This window comes from Ascidiella aspersa, chromosome 7, assembly GCF_963924565.1.
Source record: "Ascidiella aspersa chromosome 7, kaAscAspe10.2, whole genome shotgun sequence".
Lineage (NCBI taxonomy): Eukaryota > Metazoa > Chordata > Ascidiacea > Phlebobranchia > Ascidiidae > Ascidiella > Ascidiella aspersa.
In genome coordinates this window covers 11,132,852-11,151,799 of record NC_139453.1, presented here as the reverse complement: position 1 = coordinate 11,151,799, position 18,948 = coordinate 11,132,852, and the positions used below count along the sequence as shown (strand labels likewise).

General features: G+C 35.7%; 1 protein-coding gene across 1 annotated transcript; it reads right to left on the bottom strand.

Moving 5' to 3' along the window:
- Window positions 1–11,258: 11,258 nt before the first annotated feature.
- LOC146137770 (carboxypeptidase A1-like) lies at window positions 11,259–18,521 on the bottom strand. Its single transcript, XM_083394433.1, has 13 exons — window positions 18,457–18,521; window positions 18,000–18,072; window positions 17,831–17,931; window positions 17,505–17,625; window positions 16,369–16,466; window positions 15,619–15,718; window positions 15,064–15,153; window positions 14,506–14,596; window positions 14,348–14,409; window positions 12,732–12,869; window positions 12,443–12,527; window positions 11,770–11,881; window positions 11,259–11,349 (listed from the first exon to the last, which is right to left on the bottom strand). The coding sequence occupies exons 1-13, from the start codon at window positions 18,519–18,521 to the stop codon at window positions 11,259–11,261; spliced, it is 1,227 nt and encodes a 408-aa protein (XP_083250559.1).
- Window positions 18,522–18,948: the final 427 nt, after the last annotated feature.

Sequence of the window (18,948 nt, the reverse complement as noted above, 5' to 3'; positions counted from 1 at the left end):
TGGAATCGGAAGCTGATTGACATTGTGTCAAACCTACCTATAATATACTACCAATTTCACCCTGACAAAAAAATATTTTTTTTTTGTTTTTAAAACTTTTCATTTAATATTACTTTACTGTTATACACTATCTACTGCTCAAATCAGTTTACTGATATTCTTAAGTTAAAGCAATGCTTACCACTATTTGTTTCACAATACACAGTACAGTTCTGCCAAATGCGATGGGGAAATTTGAGAAGCACCTATGCACAAAAGCATAAAAAGGTATCTGGTGCTCCAAGTGGCTCTGGTGTGCAGGCTCCGGAAGCCTGGCCGTACTTTTCACAGCTGTCTTTCTTGGAACGTTATATAAAACAGAGAAGGTGTGACTTGTTTGTACTCCCAGAAAAACTTCAAGGAAGGGTAATTAGAATGCCTTTAAAATCAGTATTAATAGCATGTTTCAAATACTATACAGATTTGTTGGAAATTCATTTTTTTCATTGTTTTCATTTGACAAACAACAAATATTTCTGCATCATTTTTCTAGCACAAAGGACAACTTTTTCTCCCAAGAAGTCACAGAAACTGAGGAAATGGTTACAGTTTCTGAAAATATTGGTAAAAACACTACTTTATTGAACCTCTATCACTTTATGACAATAGTATGTAATATGTATATATTCAGATGATGTATAAACATTTTATTTCTTGAGTCTTGAGGAGTGAGAATTGGTAGTAATTTTTGGACAAAGGAGTAGCATTAAACTGAAAAAAGGAGTTCTAAGTTACACAAATATTCAAAGCACAAATAGTAAATGTATTACTATTAATCAGAGTTATAATTGAAGGTTTCAGGCACAAGGTTTTAAATCAACTCCACAGCTCTGGTTGTAATGTAAATAGTTTTCTTCCTTTATATTTCGCTGAATTTGCTTTTATATACTGTGCCTTTTCAAATGGAGAATTGGAGGGACAGTTAAACAACAGTGACACTCCAACATGCAGTGAGACAGTTTATGATGCAAACATCAGTAAGAAGAGGAAGACAGTAAAAGAAAGTGATCAAAGAGAAATTCAGGTAAATACATTGTTACTAATTACCATGTATAGTCTTTGCAGTTTAGTATGTAAAGGAAATGTTTGGTGTATGGTCTATTGCAATATTACCATGCTTGGGATGTTCAAAGTAGAATTTCAACTTATTCTAGAACAATATGTTTCGAATCTAGAATAACGAATCCAGAATAGCGAATCCTTGTATATTTTAATTAAATTATCTAACCTTGGTTTTTTTGGGGGGAAGGGATTAATCCTAATCTACCCCACAGGTCCTACAATCACAGCAATAAATCGCCCAAACAATTTGCTCACATGTGTACATTATAATAAAAATATCTCCCATATGTTTAACATTCTTTACAACTGTCATTTTGAACCAGTTCTGTAAACTGTATTATGTCAACTGTCCAGGTTGTTGCCAAAACTTATATTTTTGCCAATAGTGAGTACAATGAAACACTGAACACAGAAGTCTTAAGCAATTCGGTCCTGTTTTTTAAAGCATTGTTGGGTTTTAGTGCTACTTTTTTGACTAACTTGATCTGTTATGCAGTCAAATAATGTACTGCAAAGAATACTAAGTTACTATTGACATAACGAATTCTTGACAATTACGCTATGCATAACTGCATAACCTAGCTGAAAATTGGCCTAAAGTTGACCTTAAGTAACCCTATAGCGCATTTTGTAGACGGCCAGCACGTTTTACAACGTAATATTACTTTTGCAACTTAACACATTTACGGCAATTGCGAACTCCACACCAGACATTACACGTTAGTCGCTCGCCCAATAACGTTTGATTGACACTTAATTATTAGACGAACGTTATCGCGAGACGCGGTAATTGGTCGCCCGAAAAAACGCTGACACTGCACTACCAGGTTACATTTAAAGCAAGCACTGTAAAATGGTCGCCGCAGTGACAGGCCAACTTACCACACGCGTTTGTACAATTAGGCGCAACAATCGGCGGTAAAACATTAAATTATATCGGTTCCAATTACCCGAAATAAACGGCAGAATTGGATTCGAATCCCATCTGGATTCGAATCCAAGGATTCGATATTCAATTTGAACAGTCCATGCTAATATTTTTTTGCAGAGAAAAATGCTCAATGTTTTAGAAACGTCACACTCAAGGTTGGCAAGTTTAAGTGAGCCTAAGCAGAATGATAGGTTTGACAATTTTGGTGCTTTTATAGCATCAGAGTCGAGCCAAGTCCCCACAGCATGTAACTCTATACATGCAACACATGACGCAAGTGCTTTATGCTGATATATCTTATGATTTTTGATACCTTTTTGTATTTTCCTTGGTGAATGCTTTCTGTTGCTCCTCTTTTTCTTTTGTGTAAAAAAATCAACATGAAAAATGAAACTGAGTCTTATTATCTGAGGTATATGATTATATCCAAAACGTGAAGTAAGCCACGTGAACTGAGAAACCCTGCTTGAATAAGATATAACAGCTCTTTTATCTTAGTTAGATTTTTTTTTTGCAGAAGACACTTTTATGCTGATCCTACGATCATATTATATTAAAATTAGGTATGGGTTGTTTTAAAACATTTTTATAGATACAGCTTAACATACTATAGCACCGTTATAAGTATTGAAATCAATCATATTTACTTGGCTAAAAGTTTTTGTCAAATTGTTTAGATCATAATAATGAATGATTAATTTTGATTTAACCTAGTCAACATGATGAAATATGAGTTAATCATTAATGGAATTTGTTACAAAATTTATTTTCATGTAGGTCTTGTAGGCGTACGATATAGTACAGTGGTTCTTAACCTTTGTTAAACTGTCGAACCCCCATGTTATTCTGCAAACTTTCGTCGAACCCAACATTTTGACTCGGTATTTGTTTTTTCCTCCCAGCAGTTAAAACTGGGCATAATCAAATTATAAACTTGCATTTATATAGATTAAATTGGCTAAACTTCCAATTTATAACGCTAAACCCATGACCCTAGTGGGGTAAGAAAAACAATTTGACAACATACATTTTTCACCACCGGTTTTCAAAAGGGAATCAAATGACATTATAGGAAAGCAGGAAAGATAATTTTGTAATGCAGCCTAAGTTAGCCTAACACCTCTGCAAACTTTGGAACTAAATAAACGAGATGTATGATGGTGTTCCAAAGGGTAATTCTTTATTTAGCGTAACTTTGTGATGTCTTTCACAAAAATAATATGGCCAACTCCAAATAAAACTCTTAAAATTGTGCCTGTATCTGCCATATAAGGCAATGCGTGAAAATGGTGATACATGTACAAATTGATAGAATTTTAACCTCAAATAGAAACGCAATCAACTTACAAGTAAGAATTCGCTTTGGCCCCTTGGGTTTTTTGCCGTGTTTGAAATAAATAAATAGTTTTGCGGAAGGCTTGTCGCTTCTGTATGGGCTATGGTATTGCCGTACGTCTAATTTTAACTTCAAGCCATTGGGCTCTTAAACTTGATAAGATTCAAAATAAAGACACAGAAAGAGAAAGGGGAATTGAAGCTTTGAAAAATACCTAATTGTCAGATTTTTTTGTTGCTAAGCAAGCCTCGGCTTCGGATACCGCGATTATGCTTCTACTTTTTTGCCATTTCAATACACCATTAAAACTGCAGGATCGCATGTGGCGAAAAACAAGATCGCCAAATGCGGGAAGTCGATGTGTCGGTACCGACCCAAACAAGAACTGGGCCGCTGACTGGGGTGGTGAGTAAAACGTTTGTCGCTTTATGATGTTTCCATGAACACTGCTACGTCGAAAGCGTGGAAATATGTAGGGAAAAAAAAATATTTATTTTATTACAGGGGAAAGCAGTCCCGTGCCCTGCAGCGATTTGTACCACGGAGCATCTGCCTTTTCTGAGGTAAATATCTTTTTGGACATGATAAAATGGAAACACATTTGTTCTTATATATTGTATACGGATATAGCTTGTAATTTAGTGTATGAATTCTATGGTTTTGCTATGAAAAATTTTTTTTGTCTGTTTCTTATTGTTTTTTATGTTGAAAGAGTTAATGGTTTTTACCTGTTGTTTTTCGTTGTTTTTTTAAATGTTCAACAGTGTTGTTTTTTTAAATGTTCAACAGTAAAGTTTCATTTTCCTAAGACGTATTTATCCACAAGTCGATATGTCGTTATTTGTTTTACTGAAATCTTCACTTTTTTCTATATTTTTGTCAGCGCCTGGTTCCTACATATCAAAACCTAGATAGAAAATAACAAGAGTAGATATTGCCTTTTGTAAATTGAGTGGTTTTAAGCTTAGCAATTATCGGATCCATGATACCATGACCATTATCTTTTTCATATTTTTATGACTTTTCTTCAATCATAATTTTTTTATTTTCTAACCCTATTCTGAGTTAATGTATACGCAGGATATCCTAACCAATAAGCACTTTCTAAGCCGGTAAAAGTGCTCTCACTTGCTAATTGTTTTTCCTTTATTTGTTTCCTTTAAAAAGTAAAAACTATAAGATTCAGTTCGCGTTCAGACTGTCGAAGCCTACATTGACGTCAATGCGTATTTCCAGTTTGGGATGCATCAGTACGGATATAAGCGGATGCTACCTGCCCATTATTCAACGTTGGTAGGTATACCCGTCTTTACCACAGTGCTTTCCTTCTAGTGTATTCGAATAGCTATTTCACGTGGCTACGATGCATTCCAAACTGTTATAGTTTTCTGGTAGATTAAGCTTAGTTGCGTATAACTGTTATAATAAACGAAAAAATCATTTTAGAAATGACGCTGTTGGGAGAAATAGTTTTTCATCTCTCTTGGTGGCTTGCTGAATTTTTTAAGACAGTTCTAAAAAATCGATTTTACATCTTTATAGTATAGTTCTTGTATAAATAACTTCGTTGGTCACCTTCCTTCGCAATAACTGAGTCACCACAAAAATTGACTTCGCGAACTTGTTTTTTTTCGTCGTGTGTCAAATAGCCCTAATGTCACAATACCCCACACCGGCTTGTCAATCGCCACCAAAAAACGGCGTGAACAACCCCGTTTGCATTGTAGACGTCAATTGGATGTTTGAAATGCAACAACAAGTGGCTTAATCTGGTAAAAGGTGCAAAATCAACGTTACGACGTTGACCGTTGAGACATCCAACGTACCAATGCAATGAATATCAAAGCGAACGTTTAATGTCCAGTGCTATACAGACAGGTGCTAAGAGATAACAACTAATTTACGCGCCAACATCCTTACCGGGTTTTAAATTTTTTTCGTTTGGGTCCCTAATTATCTTCTGTTATGTCGCTGTACTTTGTGTGGTGTCGTGCGAGACTGGTCAAAACTAATTGTGTAGGAAGTCGGAACCTCAAAAAACAAAACAAATTGTAGTTTGCTCTTTTTGAATAGTTAACAGGTTCAAAAATAACGTAATGTACTCTGTATCATACAAGTACGTATCGAAACGCCTTTCTCAAAATCGAAACGTCCTTATATATAATGTCGAATTACTCGACCTTGTGGCTGTGATAATAATCGTCTGTTATTACATAAATTACTGTCATTTGTTGTGTGCTTAGATGAGGCATCAGGTAGTTCTGCCGACTTTTTCTATGATGCGGGAATCATTTGCTCATTTGCAGCAGAGTTAAGAGATGAAGGGGCGTACGGATTTCTCATGCCTGTCGAGTAAGTTTATTCTTACGATGTGTTTATCATCCAGTCAATCGGAATAAGCAATGAAATGAATGTTTAACTTTCAAGAAGACGAAACTGCCCAACTATGTATATGCAAACTTTATAGCTGGGCAAATAAAGCTTGATGTTTTGTTTGATTCTTGGAGGTTAAACGAGTCTTTAAAACATGCAAATGCCAATTTTGTATATGTGCGACTAAATATGAAGACGATTTGAAATTACCATCAGTTTGTTAAAAAATAATCTGTTTTTGTTTTAGGCTTTGCGCGAATTACTACGAAATGAAATAAAAAAACTATAATCCGTTGTTAAGACGATCGGAAAGGCCCTAATATCCCCAAAATGCCAAAACGGCGCTTCGAAACGACGGCTAATGAGTTGAAGAATGATTGTCTGCGACGGTAAGCCAACGTATTGTAAACCAAACACTTTATTTGTTCATTCAGCGAAATCCAAGCATCGTCGGAAGAGAGCTTTGAAGGCCTGATGGTGATCGCCCAAGCAGTCGCTAACGACGAATGCCTTAATTATTCCGTTGGTCGCAGAATAAACCAATAAAACTGCTTTTTGTGTTAAATGCAACTTTTATTGGCTTGAATATCTCAGTTAATGTATATTTAGGTGCTGTGTATCGTATTAAATGCCAATCGTGGCTCTTCAAGTAAACATCTGATAAGTTATTTTGGATTACCACAATATTCACGTGGTTTCGGCACCAAGGCAAGGGGGGACACCATACAAATTTTTATAGTTGAATCTTGAATGGTGCTTCAGTGTTTGATGAAATAATTCGAGTTGGTCAGACGACTTTGACTCATATAGGGCACCAAAATCGCTTGGGGCCTTGAAGCGACAGGATCCGGTCCTGTTCCTGAAGGTCATGGCAACTCTTTCAGTGGTTTGTTTCAAGAAGGCATTCGGAATTACTACTATTTTGAATATCTTGTCATAGACCATTGGTTGGCAAACTGAGGGCCGCGATCAAGTATAGCAAAAGTTAGTGAAGCTAAAAGTCTTATTTTGGTTCATTGTTGCATCGCAGCGCCACTAGACCATGTACACCCAAAAACATGTAGTTGAAAAATAATTGCTATAACTCTATTTAGTTTGCCCCTGTTGTTGTAGTGGTTTCACCTAGTGCAAGGGTTTTTAAACTGAGGTTCATATATACCTTGGGGGTTTTATTAAACTATAGTTTTGGGTGGTTCATGGAGGCTTATCTTAGTGTATATTTTAAAATAAAATATTATTTAAAAATTGGAGATTAATAAAGAACGATTTCATATCTCCTTAAAGTTTGATATTTGCAATAAAATATGACCAGAAACAGCAGATTTCTTACGTCTACTTGTATTATGACGTCATCTCAAAAACACTTAATATCTTCTCTGTTTTTTTAGAGGTCCGCGTTACAAAAAGTTTAGGCATCTCTGACCTAGTGGGTCTAATAGCTCTTCAAAGAGTATTTTTGGCCGCGACACAAAACAATTTCCAACTAGTGTTGAAAACAAAATGTCAGCAAACTATGACCCGCGGAAAAGATTTTGTCCGCCGGGTCAAATAATCCGGCCCGCGGCATATTTCCCTAATGAAGATGAAGTACTGTAGAGTTGGAAAGTTGACAAATGCAATTTAAATGGTAAGAGATTACAGTTGTCCGGCTAAAGTTGCGTTTTCGCAGTATAGATTGCCCATGATAAAGCGGAAACGTTTTCAGTCCTATCCTTAGATTGTATTCGCGGTTTAATTAGGGTTACGGGTCATGGATAGAAAATTTACGAGTCTGAGACTTACGATTTTAAAACTTTGCAATTCTATTAAACAGATAAGTAGTTCCAAATCGTCAGGAAGATATAAGTTAAACCGATGTATTTACACACAAAAAAATTTATGGAGCCTTAATTCATGCAAACAAGATTACTGAAGGTGTAGGCCAGTGGTTCTCAACCGTATGCCGCGGCACTCTGGGGTGCCATTTGTAATGCCCAAGGGTGCCGAGAGATATTTGAGAATCTTTAAGAATGATTTTGTGCTCAACTCTCACAATTTTTTGTGTAAGATTAGATTGGAATAAATCCAATTAAACTTCCTACGTTGAGCAGAGTTGATGCGTGTTGTTCCAGTTCCTTTTATTGTGTCATTCTAGTGATTTACCTACGGAAAAAGGCGATGCAATTGGCGGACGCCACTTGTTCTTCTGAACAGGCCACTTTAAACTAACAGTGTTTATATATATATTATTTACGATTTCAAGAATGTAATAACAACAAACTAGTAACCGAAAGGCGACACAGCCATACTATTGATCACGGATATACGAACAATACATGATACGATACATATGTGTAAATGTATAAATAGACGATTTTGTTGTTCAAAGTTAGATATCGCTGTTTTTCGTTTTCGCTATTCACTGAACATTTCGCCAATTCATGTCAATTACAGTTTCCAGATGAAGGGTTCACACGGTGCCTGTCCTTGTTTGCAGACAAGTAATTTTTAGCCGTTGGTTTTTAATATGCTGTTTCAAATGGCTCGCTTATACCTGCGCTGCATTATTGCTGGTTACTTCATAGTGCACTCAAGGTTTACTAGCTATGAAGGTTTTATTTCTACTGTTTGCCTTCGTCGCAGTGATCTACTCGAAGCGACTTTTTTACAAGTAAGTGCAACATATAATCATGGTGATTTAGTGCATATGGTTCCGAATGTTGTAAACAAGTCATTTTGAAATTAAGTAAGTCCCAGTCAAGCGTTATTGAATGAATAACACGTCAAGTTGAAGTTAAGTAATAATTCGAGCAAGTCAATACACAGTCCTAGTCATATAATAAAATAATGCCAAAAAATGCTATTAAAAAATAGTTAACCGACACGATAATGAACAATGTGTCATTTAAAAGTTTTTTTTATGTAAAAAAGTAGGATAAATATCCAAATTTTACAAAAAAAAACTTATGAAAACATTTCTTTTCCACCAGAGTCATTTGTCGAAAAGACTTAAGTCAAGTCAAGTCATTTTGCCCAAAAGACTTACGTCAAGTCATTGACTTAAGTATAATTACACAACTGCTGTCTCCTTCGCTATTATGGGTAGGCTACAGAAAATAATATTGAAATGCAAATAAAGTAAATTACTCATTTTACAATTAGTGCATGTGGCGGAAAACATTATAAATTCTGGTATTGAAATGCACATTCTAAGTATGGATGAATGAATTCGCCCTATACAAAATTTGTTCGGGAGCTCACTTTTCAGCTTTCTGCGAAATAACTATCCTGTTAAACTATTTTGGCCCACCTAGCTGTTAAACATTTGATATAATATAATTGGAAAAATTATACAGCCAAAAAAATATGCATATAAAGAATTTGAAATGCTAGCCTATTGAAACTCTCTTAATACGGTATCTTATAACATTTTACAAGACCTTTTAATAAATTTAAAATTATTTTTTGGGTGTAGGCTACCATCTTTTAAAATATTTGCAATTAGCTGGAATTTCATAACACTTCTTCAAGAAATTTATAACATTTTAGGAGCACGGAATTCCATAGAAATATATTGCGTCATTTTAAGCACAACAGTTAAGGCAATTGCTTGCTAACCTTTTTTTCTAGTGATCAAGTTTTGAGGCTTTACCCAACTGAGGCGCAAAAAGAGATTGTCGAGCAACTGTCCGAAAGATATCCGGTAAGCGTTCAGAAAAATTGGTTAAGTGAACTACTTTGTAACATTAAATAAGCAAAGTTAATCTCTGTAGGTCGATTTCTGAAGCCCACCAAAAGGCATTCGTCTTGTTGGCGTCCATGTTCCTAAAACATACGTCGCCGTTATCAAGGTGTTCCTCACACGCCAAAGGTAGCGTCATTGAGAGCAATATATTATAGAAACACATAAGCGTTGGTCTAGGAATCTATATCTGCTTTGCAAAACAACCTATCTTCCGCCGCAACGGCTAATTGAGGTGATTTTCTGCTAGTTGGTTTAAATTAAAAGAAGAAAAAGACTGTTGGGTGGTATGATTACGAATACTTATATATAAAAACACCATTCTTCTTCGGCTGGTCATGAATTCGACATTTTATAGGAGTAACATTGTGAATTCGCTTAACTGCAATGAAATAGTCTGCCGAAGAAGCACAATACATTTTATGTAACATGAACAATACATTTTTGTAACCATGCAATCCATTTTATGTAGTTTCAGCACATGGGTTTGTTTTTAATAGCAGTTTAACTGCATTTGAACGAGTGTTTTTATGACCAGAATCAACCACGAGGTTCTCATCGATGATGTGCAGGCGTCCATAGATGCATCTACAAAAAGCTCACCTGACGCCCAACCAAAGGATGGCTTTAATTATGACATCTACCATACCTTCGAAGAGGTAGAATATTCCAGAAAACGAGTTTGTGCGCTAATTGTATCTGGGGTTGTGGGCAAGTATGTTTTTAACGAAACTGTCTATTGGAAAAATAATATCTAGCTTTTTAGCCATACAAGTTTGGCCTTCTTAATTGCACTGTATCTGTGTGTGCATAGCAGCGCGGATGCTGATCCACTTTGCAATCTAAATTATCGCCGTGTGTTGCAAAGAGTTCTTCCTAACCAACTAAAAATATTTTCGGAGATCTTGATTAGGTGTTAGTGAACTGTTAACGCAGCGATTCCTACAGCAAAACATGATTTGGGACATAATGTCCAACGGTGATTTAACGTCTTAATGGGTCGTTAAAACATGCGAGGAACTTTCTATACATAGGGAATGCTAAACGAGTTGTTTTCCTGATACGTTTTGGGGTAAATATCCTTACACACTTAAATGACAAGTTACAAAAAATACCATTTTAACTACGTCAGATCGCCGTTTGTTCAAAAGGTTTAAGTTAACTGTTCGAAAGTCTGAAATCAAACTAGCAACAATTCGTCACTCTTGGGCATAGTTTGAATTTAAATTTTTTTTAAAATACTGTTGGTCTGCCCTAAACCGCCCGAATCTTTTCTATTGTATCTTAAAAACGAAACAAACTTGTTAAAATTTATTTTCCAGTCTAATAAACGCTATTAATGTAACTGTTCTAATCAGAGCGAACTGAGCGTTGACATTATATACAACGAAGCAAGGCTAAATTAATGAAACGACGAAAGCCTGCGATGAGATTCGAACTCACGATTTCGGCCATCCTGGGACCTTTGTTATATGAACTGAGCTAAAGGCACAACGGGGAGCGGGTTGAGAAACAATCACAGTACCGTTGCCTGTTTAATCCTGTTCGTACATACAGTTTCATAGTAGGGTCCAGGTCAAGCAACTTTTGTTTGTATCTCACAATTGCAATTAAGAGACATTGTGTGTGTGTTTGTGGTCTACAAAATATGTTCTTGCAAACTTTTTAACGTAAAATCGACGAAACTGAATTCATATCAATCTTACAAAAGTCAATTTATGAACAGTACTAAAATCACTAAGGGTATTTTTATCGGTTTATTGTGCAACCAAATTACGAATTAGATGCATTTTTTATCAACCACTGCTTGAGCAATCACCAGCAGCAACTGCTTGGGCAATCACCATCAGTCCTGCGAAGGCCTCTTGCGACGATGGCAGGATATCTCTGCGTGAACCAAAAATGTTTAAAGTGGGAGAGCCGTGTTTCGGTTGTTAAACCATTTCAGCGCTCATTTGTTATCGCCATTTTTAAACAAAAGCTCGTCATGGCTTTAAATACATCTAAGATCAAACATTGTCTTAATACGGCTTTAGCGGACACAATGAATTACCAGGATCCTTATTGCGTTACACACACCACATGTTTACAGATTTGTCTCCATGTATTGATTTATACCCTACTACAGTATGCACGAAGGCAATAACACCAAACTCCGTTGTTACATTTGTAAAGTCTACAATCAGACAGTTTAAAGTTTAAACGTTAAAGGCAGTTTCAGTTTTTAAAGATTGTTTGAACAACATCAATCTCGCATTGCAATCCAGAAACTACCCTTTTTAGGTTTAATAAACGGCTTCCACTTACCCTTCGGGCATGATGAATCCGTACCGGCCTTGATCTCTCAACTCTGCAGCAAATGTACATTTCACCCCAGCTTTGTCGTAATAGTAGTCGATACTACTGCCTGATGCCTGGTCTGTGAGCATATTTCGATACACATAAACGTACAGGCGCAACAGCTGTTCATAAGAAGGATTCGATACATCGTATAACAGTAGTCCTAGCTTTCCAAACAACCATTGCGCCTATATTTAAATCGTGTGTTGGCAAACATTTAGCCCACTTTTTTATGGCAGACCGACTGCCTTTTCATTTGCGATACGACCAAATACAAAAGTAGAGTAAAATGTTTGCAGAGAATGTATGAAATCTATATTCAAATACATGAAGGTTTCAATGTGATAAGAGTTAGGGATGCTCAAATGTTACTGTATGGCTGATCGATAATAATATTTATATATTTCAAAAACGTCCCCCAATAGTGCAAGTTATTTAGCTTGAATAACGCAATAAAAAGGAATAGAAAGTTACTAGTATTCAAAATTTGAAACAAAAAACGTTTTATTATCTGCTTAAACTTTGAAAAGCAAAGTTAATAAAAAATCCTGCAGCCAAGTACTTAAATATTTCGAGTGAATTATCATTGCACAATAGAGTCAACAGTATTTAGATCAACAAGTAGGTGTTTAACACTTACAGATCACGTCTATGATCGAGCCTGTTTGAAATCGCTTTCCATTGACACTGAAGATGGCGGCTACGCTGTCTCTTCCGATTTGGTCCTGCATTAGCATCAAAGCAAATTTAGGTCAAAAAATGTCCAATTACTAAGAAAACGAAAACTATTTTAGGTGAAATCAAGACCTTAACGATGCCCACATTTAGTGACTTAACGGTTTATTTCTTTTCAAAATAGCATATAATCTGCCATTATACTCTACTAATAGATTTTAAAATTTTAGTAATTTCAAGTGTGTGTTACTGACCAAAACTGATACATCATTAGCTGGTTGAGATTGATATCCGTACGGGTACATCCAGTATTGACTATAGGCATGAACATCAATGTAAGCTTGCACAGTTCCAAGACCAAGGACGAAATCTTTCTGAGCTCTGGTCTCCACCTTTTATTTGCATAGAACCAAAAAGTAAGTAATAGCGATTGAAGTAAGTTAAAGTCGTAATGGCATACCCGTGTGTGTAAATAAAAGAAAAAAAAAACTCAAATTAAAATAAATGCTTTATAACGAAACTACTTTCACCACATTGGTCCCACTGTAAAATAAGGCGACCAAAAAAACGTTTGAACATGTTTTAGAGTTTATCGAGTTCGAAATACCAATGTAAACTTTTTTAAACAACACGCACCCTAAGCAAAAGGCAATTCTCGAATTTTGTTTGTGGTGGTCATGAGAGTTTTTTACTAAATGACGTCACAAAATGACGATGTAACGTGACGTCATTGTACAATGACATAAAGAAACTTTCTGTTCTCGGTCGTATACCCGTGCGCAAATAGGCTACTAAAATTTGGTATGAACAATCAAGCAAACGGCGAAGCATTAACGCAAAGGCAATATAGATTCGAAAAAATTCGAAAAAATAGAATGCATTATTTGTAATAGTAGGAGTTCACGAGGCACTAACCCAGTGATCGTCAAATTTTAGAGGGTCGCGAGCTACTATTAATTATTTTACTTTTATCATGTAGTTGTGAGCTGCGTGATAACCCTATACAGTACATTCGTTGTACAGGTATTATATTTTCAAATTGAAAAACGCCAAAACGTAAAAAGTCTAATGTCTCTTAAGTAAGACTAAAAATGGCTTTAAATCATTTTTTTAATAACGGCTTCGAAGCAATTTAAAGCAATTTTTTCGCGTAAGCTGGGTTTTAGCTCCATACCAGGGCTTAAAAACAATTAGTTTTTAGGATTAACTTGATTTGTATCTGGTTGAACATTAATGATAAAAAACAAACTAAGTACAGAACATAGTAAAGCAAAAAAATCATCAGTATCAAAAACACAACTCAAAATAAACAGGATGATGTACGCAAAGGGCTTTTTAAATAAAGTTTTAAATCAGAGAGGAGAGTCAGGCAACAAGTCAAATCACGACACAGCAATTTGCCAATCATACTTTAAAGAAGTAAGTTATTGAGCTGGAAAAACAGTTTGCAGTTCGACACGGCCCTTATTAGTTGCATGTTGGTAGAGCTCTTCTGGCAAATGTATTTTTTTATTCCGACGTTTCGACGTCCTATACAGGTCGTCTTCATCAGGGTAAATAACACTGAATGCGACTAGTACAGTGCACGATAAACAAAGGAAAAAAGAAAAAAGAATGGAACGCAAGCACGTTACAGTGCAACGCAAACACCGCGCGATAGCGAATAAATAAAAATGAAACGGTGAAATAAAAAATTACATTTGCCAGAAGAGCTTTTCAAACTTGACATTATGCCTGGCAGCAATAGCTTATATAAATTAGTTGCATATTCTTAAACGAAAGAGAATACCTTCGTGTTTTGTTATTTCATAGGTTACCAATTAGGACAATTTTGACTGGAAAACAAACGTGGAAAATTTAACGTCTTTACCTCGGAAAATACTGCTGATCCGTAGTAAGCGTCATTACAAGGAGCACCACTGGCACCTGCGCCTGTGAAAACAACACACATGTTTAGTTCTCATAATATTCGTCTCAACAACAGACATAAAAGTATTAAAAGTTTAAAACCATAAAAAAGATACTCACCACTCCAGTTAGCGTCCCAGTTCCTGTTTGGATCGGTTCCAACACATATACTTCCCGCATTTGGTGATCTTGTTTTTCTCCACATGCGATCCTGCATTTTTAAGGTTTTGATAAAAGAGATCTATTAAAATCTTGTAGATCGCATATCTACCGAATATATGTCTCACCGACTATAACAACAAGATCCACTTTGGGATAAAGTAATGCCATAGGTGATATCATAGTTTTACGTATTTTTATATTGTTTTTCGTTTTCGTGTTACAAATTCGTCCAATTTGCATCACAATATTCATGCATTGTCTTATTTGGCAGGGGAAGGCGCAAATCCAAGATTTTTCTTTTTACATATATGACGCCACAAACTCATGCCAAACGTACCATCGCACAAAGTTGCATTTAAACTTGACGTCATACCGAATTAACTTTTTTTAAGACACGGTTTATATTTACTTTGTTTTAGGCATGAGAGGTGTTACTTTCAATACGAAAGCTGCATTACAAAGATGTTATATTTTGTGCTTATAAAGTCACGTCTGTTGGCAAATCGTTTTTCTTACTCTAGTGAAGCTGTGTACGTATCCGTCCGGGTTGGAGACTGGAATCACGAAGATATCGATCGTATCGAGAATCAAAGAATCTTCCAGCAACTGCAAAATCGTAGGGTGAATATAAAGTGCTGACAACTTTTGTTTAGCCGTTATGTCTTTACGGTATTTTGCAGAATGGTGCTGCCAGCTTGAACCGTGGATTACTACGCGAACTATTTATCGTTAACAATATTGTTGCAGTAACACTGTTTAACTGTATAGAAAGTGATAACGGGTAAACTCAATAGAATTGGTTAGAATTGTGACTTTCATTTTGCTTGATGTACCGTGACTGTTTTAATGATAACTAGTTGTTTCGCAGGTCAGTGAAACGATTGGCACGGTTGATCTAATTTGCAAATGGATACTTGCTTGGTATTATTTACATAAAACGTTGGTGTTGCAAAATTATAAACCTGGTAAGTATAATACAATTTTTTTGTTTTTGCAAATTATTTTATATGACTCTTTGCTGTTTAATCAGTAATTTAAAAAGTAGACACTATACCCTTGCCTTACACTTACCCATTTCACGGCGTACATGCAACTTGCGGGTGTAGCCCATTCCCTTGAGTGAAGGCCGCAGTTTATCATAAACGAAGGTCTATTTGCTGTTGAATCTTTGCTCAACTAAAAATTAATAATGAAATAAATAACGGATTTAACATATATTAGTGGTATACACGTTACAACTGTCCATCGGCAAAACGCATTTTTAGGTGCAACAATTTTTTTTTCTTTAAGTTTGGATGCAAACTTCTTTAAAAAGGTAAACACCAAAAAGGTAATTCTCAAATATTATTAGCTTGCCGCAAATTAAAAAATAAAACAAATATTCGCACCATACACTTTCTAAAAAACAACAAGTTTATAACGTTGGAAATTGCCCGTAAGGCACAAAGTAATAAGTAAACGCCTTCAGTCTCTCATGGGTGCCTGTTATAGAGGGTTGGTTTCATAAATCATTAAAGTTTATAACCTTAAAAATCAATTTACTGCAGGTTTAAGCAAGACTGATCTCATATGGTAAACAAGTATTTTTAGTAAAAGGAAAAAATATATATTTTTGTGAACTTTTCAACAGATTTGATGGCCAAGTGCTCTTTTATGGCTCCCCAACTCCCCTATTTAGTTTTTTTTTTTTTTGACACACTGGTTTAGCATCTTTAGGCGAAAATTAACTTTATCCAATTGTCTTGTATTGTCGGACTTACTAACCCTTATTTTGAATATATCATATAGGCAATGTATGTTTATTTAAATACCTATACCTGCATGGCTTCTAACGGTCTGCCCTCGTAGGATGTTCCGTACCTTTTCAAAGTCACTAATTGTTGATTGTTGTTTGCAATATCAAGAATCCAAGCGTAAATCTGTAGAAGAAATATGTATATTTACAGTTAATCTATCCAGGATGCTAAATAAAAGGCTATTTGTCGCTATTGCCTTTATACAATTCTATGTAAACCACCAATATAGCACTGTTCGACTGATATATATATCCTACACAAAGTGTTTATTAGAGGACAAGGTGAGGGCCTAGGATTTGCGGTTTGGGAGAAAAGGTCAGACAATTTTTTCGTGATGACGTAGAAAGATACTTTAAAGCAGTGCTTCTCAACCTTTTTCAGTTCGCGACTCCACCCCCAAAAGGTATTTCATATGTATCTTTACTACTGACGTATACGTACTGAAATAGCGACACAACACAATTGTGTTACGTATTTGTTACATTGTTGCATAAATGTTACGTAATGATAATGCAATAATTTCCCGATCTAATAGAAAACTGCAAATCGCGACATACCTGAGATAGCTTCACGACTCACCAATGGGCCGCGACCAACTGGTTTAAAGTGTGGCGTCTTTTTCATATAAATTTTTCACGGCGCTTAGGGTTTTATAAGATTAGCTTTAAAAGACATGCGAGAAACACTATAGATGGATTTACGCAAAGCGCCAGATAACTTTTTATTGTTGTTATCAAAATATGCAACAAATACTTTTTAAATTAAAGGGTTGTGGCCACGTGCCCCCTTGATCCGCCCCTGCAGAGGAACTCAACAGAGACGAAACGTATAGGCTTAATAGCGAGTCCTATGAAAATGTGCATTTCAGAGGCAAACGTGTTTTCGAAACTATATTGGCAGTAAAAACAAAGTTGTCCAAACATTAATATAAATACGCTTTTCCAATACAAAGATACAATAACGGATTAGTCGTATAAATATATAATATTCCAACAAAGCTTCGAATGTATTTATCCGCTGTGGGTTTTTACGGCCGGAAGAAACCTTCACCAGGATTTTAAATCATCTTTTAAATATTTAAACCATAAATGTCCACGTTCTTCACCTACACATAAACAATTGCGGCGCCATTTGCACAACTATATCTTCACAGTAAATTACCTGGTCAAAAGTGTGGAACACGTTGTAATCAAAGCCATTCTTAGGTTGGGCGCCAGATGAGCTTTTTGTAGATGCGTCGATGGTCGCTTGTACATCCTCGATGAAAACCTCATGGTTGATCCTGGGGCAATAAAACGACACGTCCAATTGCCAACTAAATTATTACCAATTTCTTCTTGGTATATAGTACTAAAAAGCGGCCCAAAGCAAAACATAATTTACCATGCGCCGACACTCATCAAACTGATTTTGGAAAGAGAACGATTTTTTATTACTTAACGCTATACCTCCTAAACACCTTTAACTCCAACAGAGAAACGGGTTACCTTTGGCGTGTAAGGAAAACCTTGACCACGGGGACGTAAGCTTTCGAAACATGGACGTCAACTGGACGATTGCCTCTTGGCGCGGTCCAGAAATCGATTTCCTTGAAAACAAAAACAATATTTTCTTTTTTTAATTTATGTCACCAGCCTATTTTCCATTTAAACTTACAGGGTATCTCTCTGGTAGTTGCTCGACAACTGCTTTCTGCGCTTCGGTGGGGTAAAGCCTCAGAACTTGGTCACTGTGTAAAAACGTTAGAAACAAAATGGTAAACAACTTTTCTTTGTTAAGTGCTAAAATATAAATCTTTTTTTCGAAAATACACGAAATATTTTTGATAAATATTATATCTTTATCAAATCGACTTGATACGGACAGCTAAAAAGCATTTTTATTTCACCCAATTATTTCAAAACTCGCCTTAAATAATTTTTAATATATAGAGTTTCATATTATTCTGTTTTTTATTTTTATGTTTTATTTTATTTTTTATTGTCTATTATCTTGTTTGTTTTTGATTGATTTTTATGTCTGTTTTCTTATAAAGTTTTATATTTTTTTAGTTTTCATGAAAAACATCGATAACAAAGAGAATAAGCAAAAAATTAAATAGAGCAACACTTACTTGTGAAAAAGTCGTTTTGAGTAGGTCGCTGCCACAAGGGCGAACATCAAAAGTAAAACCTTCATATTCGTAAATAGTCGCTTAAACTAACGAATGACTGAAATGATCCGAACCTCCACTTAAATGCATTTTCTCCGGCCCATTTCGGTAAACAAAGCCGTGTGAATGCTGCCATCCGTTAGATAACGATATTGGGAACTGGCTTCGTCGTTTTATGCTTCGTTTCCCAAAATAGTTAAAACGTCGAAAAGTTTTCCCTTATGCTCGTATTGTACAATGATTCGAACGATCAAAAACAGTTTTGTAATGCACCATAAATGTTTACTTGAAGATTGCACAAAGGGGAAAATCGGGCAAGAATTGGCTGTTAATTTGGAAGGGGTGCGAGAATTGCTTAGAGATTAGAAAGGGTTGCATCCAGTGGCGTAGCCAACCGAATATTTTTGTTGTGGGGGGAAAAAATTTGGAATTTTTTGTTTAGCTTTTGTTATT

What these genes read in the sequence shown, in the direction of transcription:
- LOC146137770 (XM_083394433.1), bottom strand. Translation starts at nt 18,521, where the DNA reads ATGAAGGTTTTACTTTTGATGTTCGCCCTTGTGGCAGCGACCTACTCA. An exon ending in GTTTTCCTTACACGCCAAAG is followed by an intron (nt 17,626 to 17,830) that starts GTAACCCGTTTC and finishes TTATTGCCCCAG; the next exon opens with GATCAACCATGAGGTTTTCA. An exon ending in CTGGGACGCTAACTGGAGTG is followed by an intron (nt 14,410 to 14,505) that starts GTGAGTATCTTT and finishes TTGTTTTCACAG; the next exon opens with GCGCAGGTGCCAGTGGTGCT.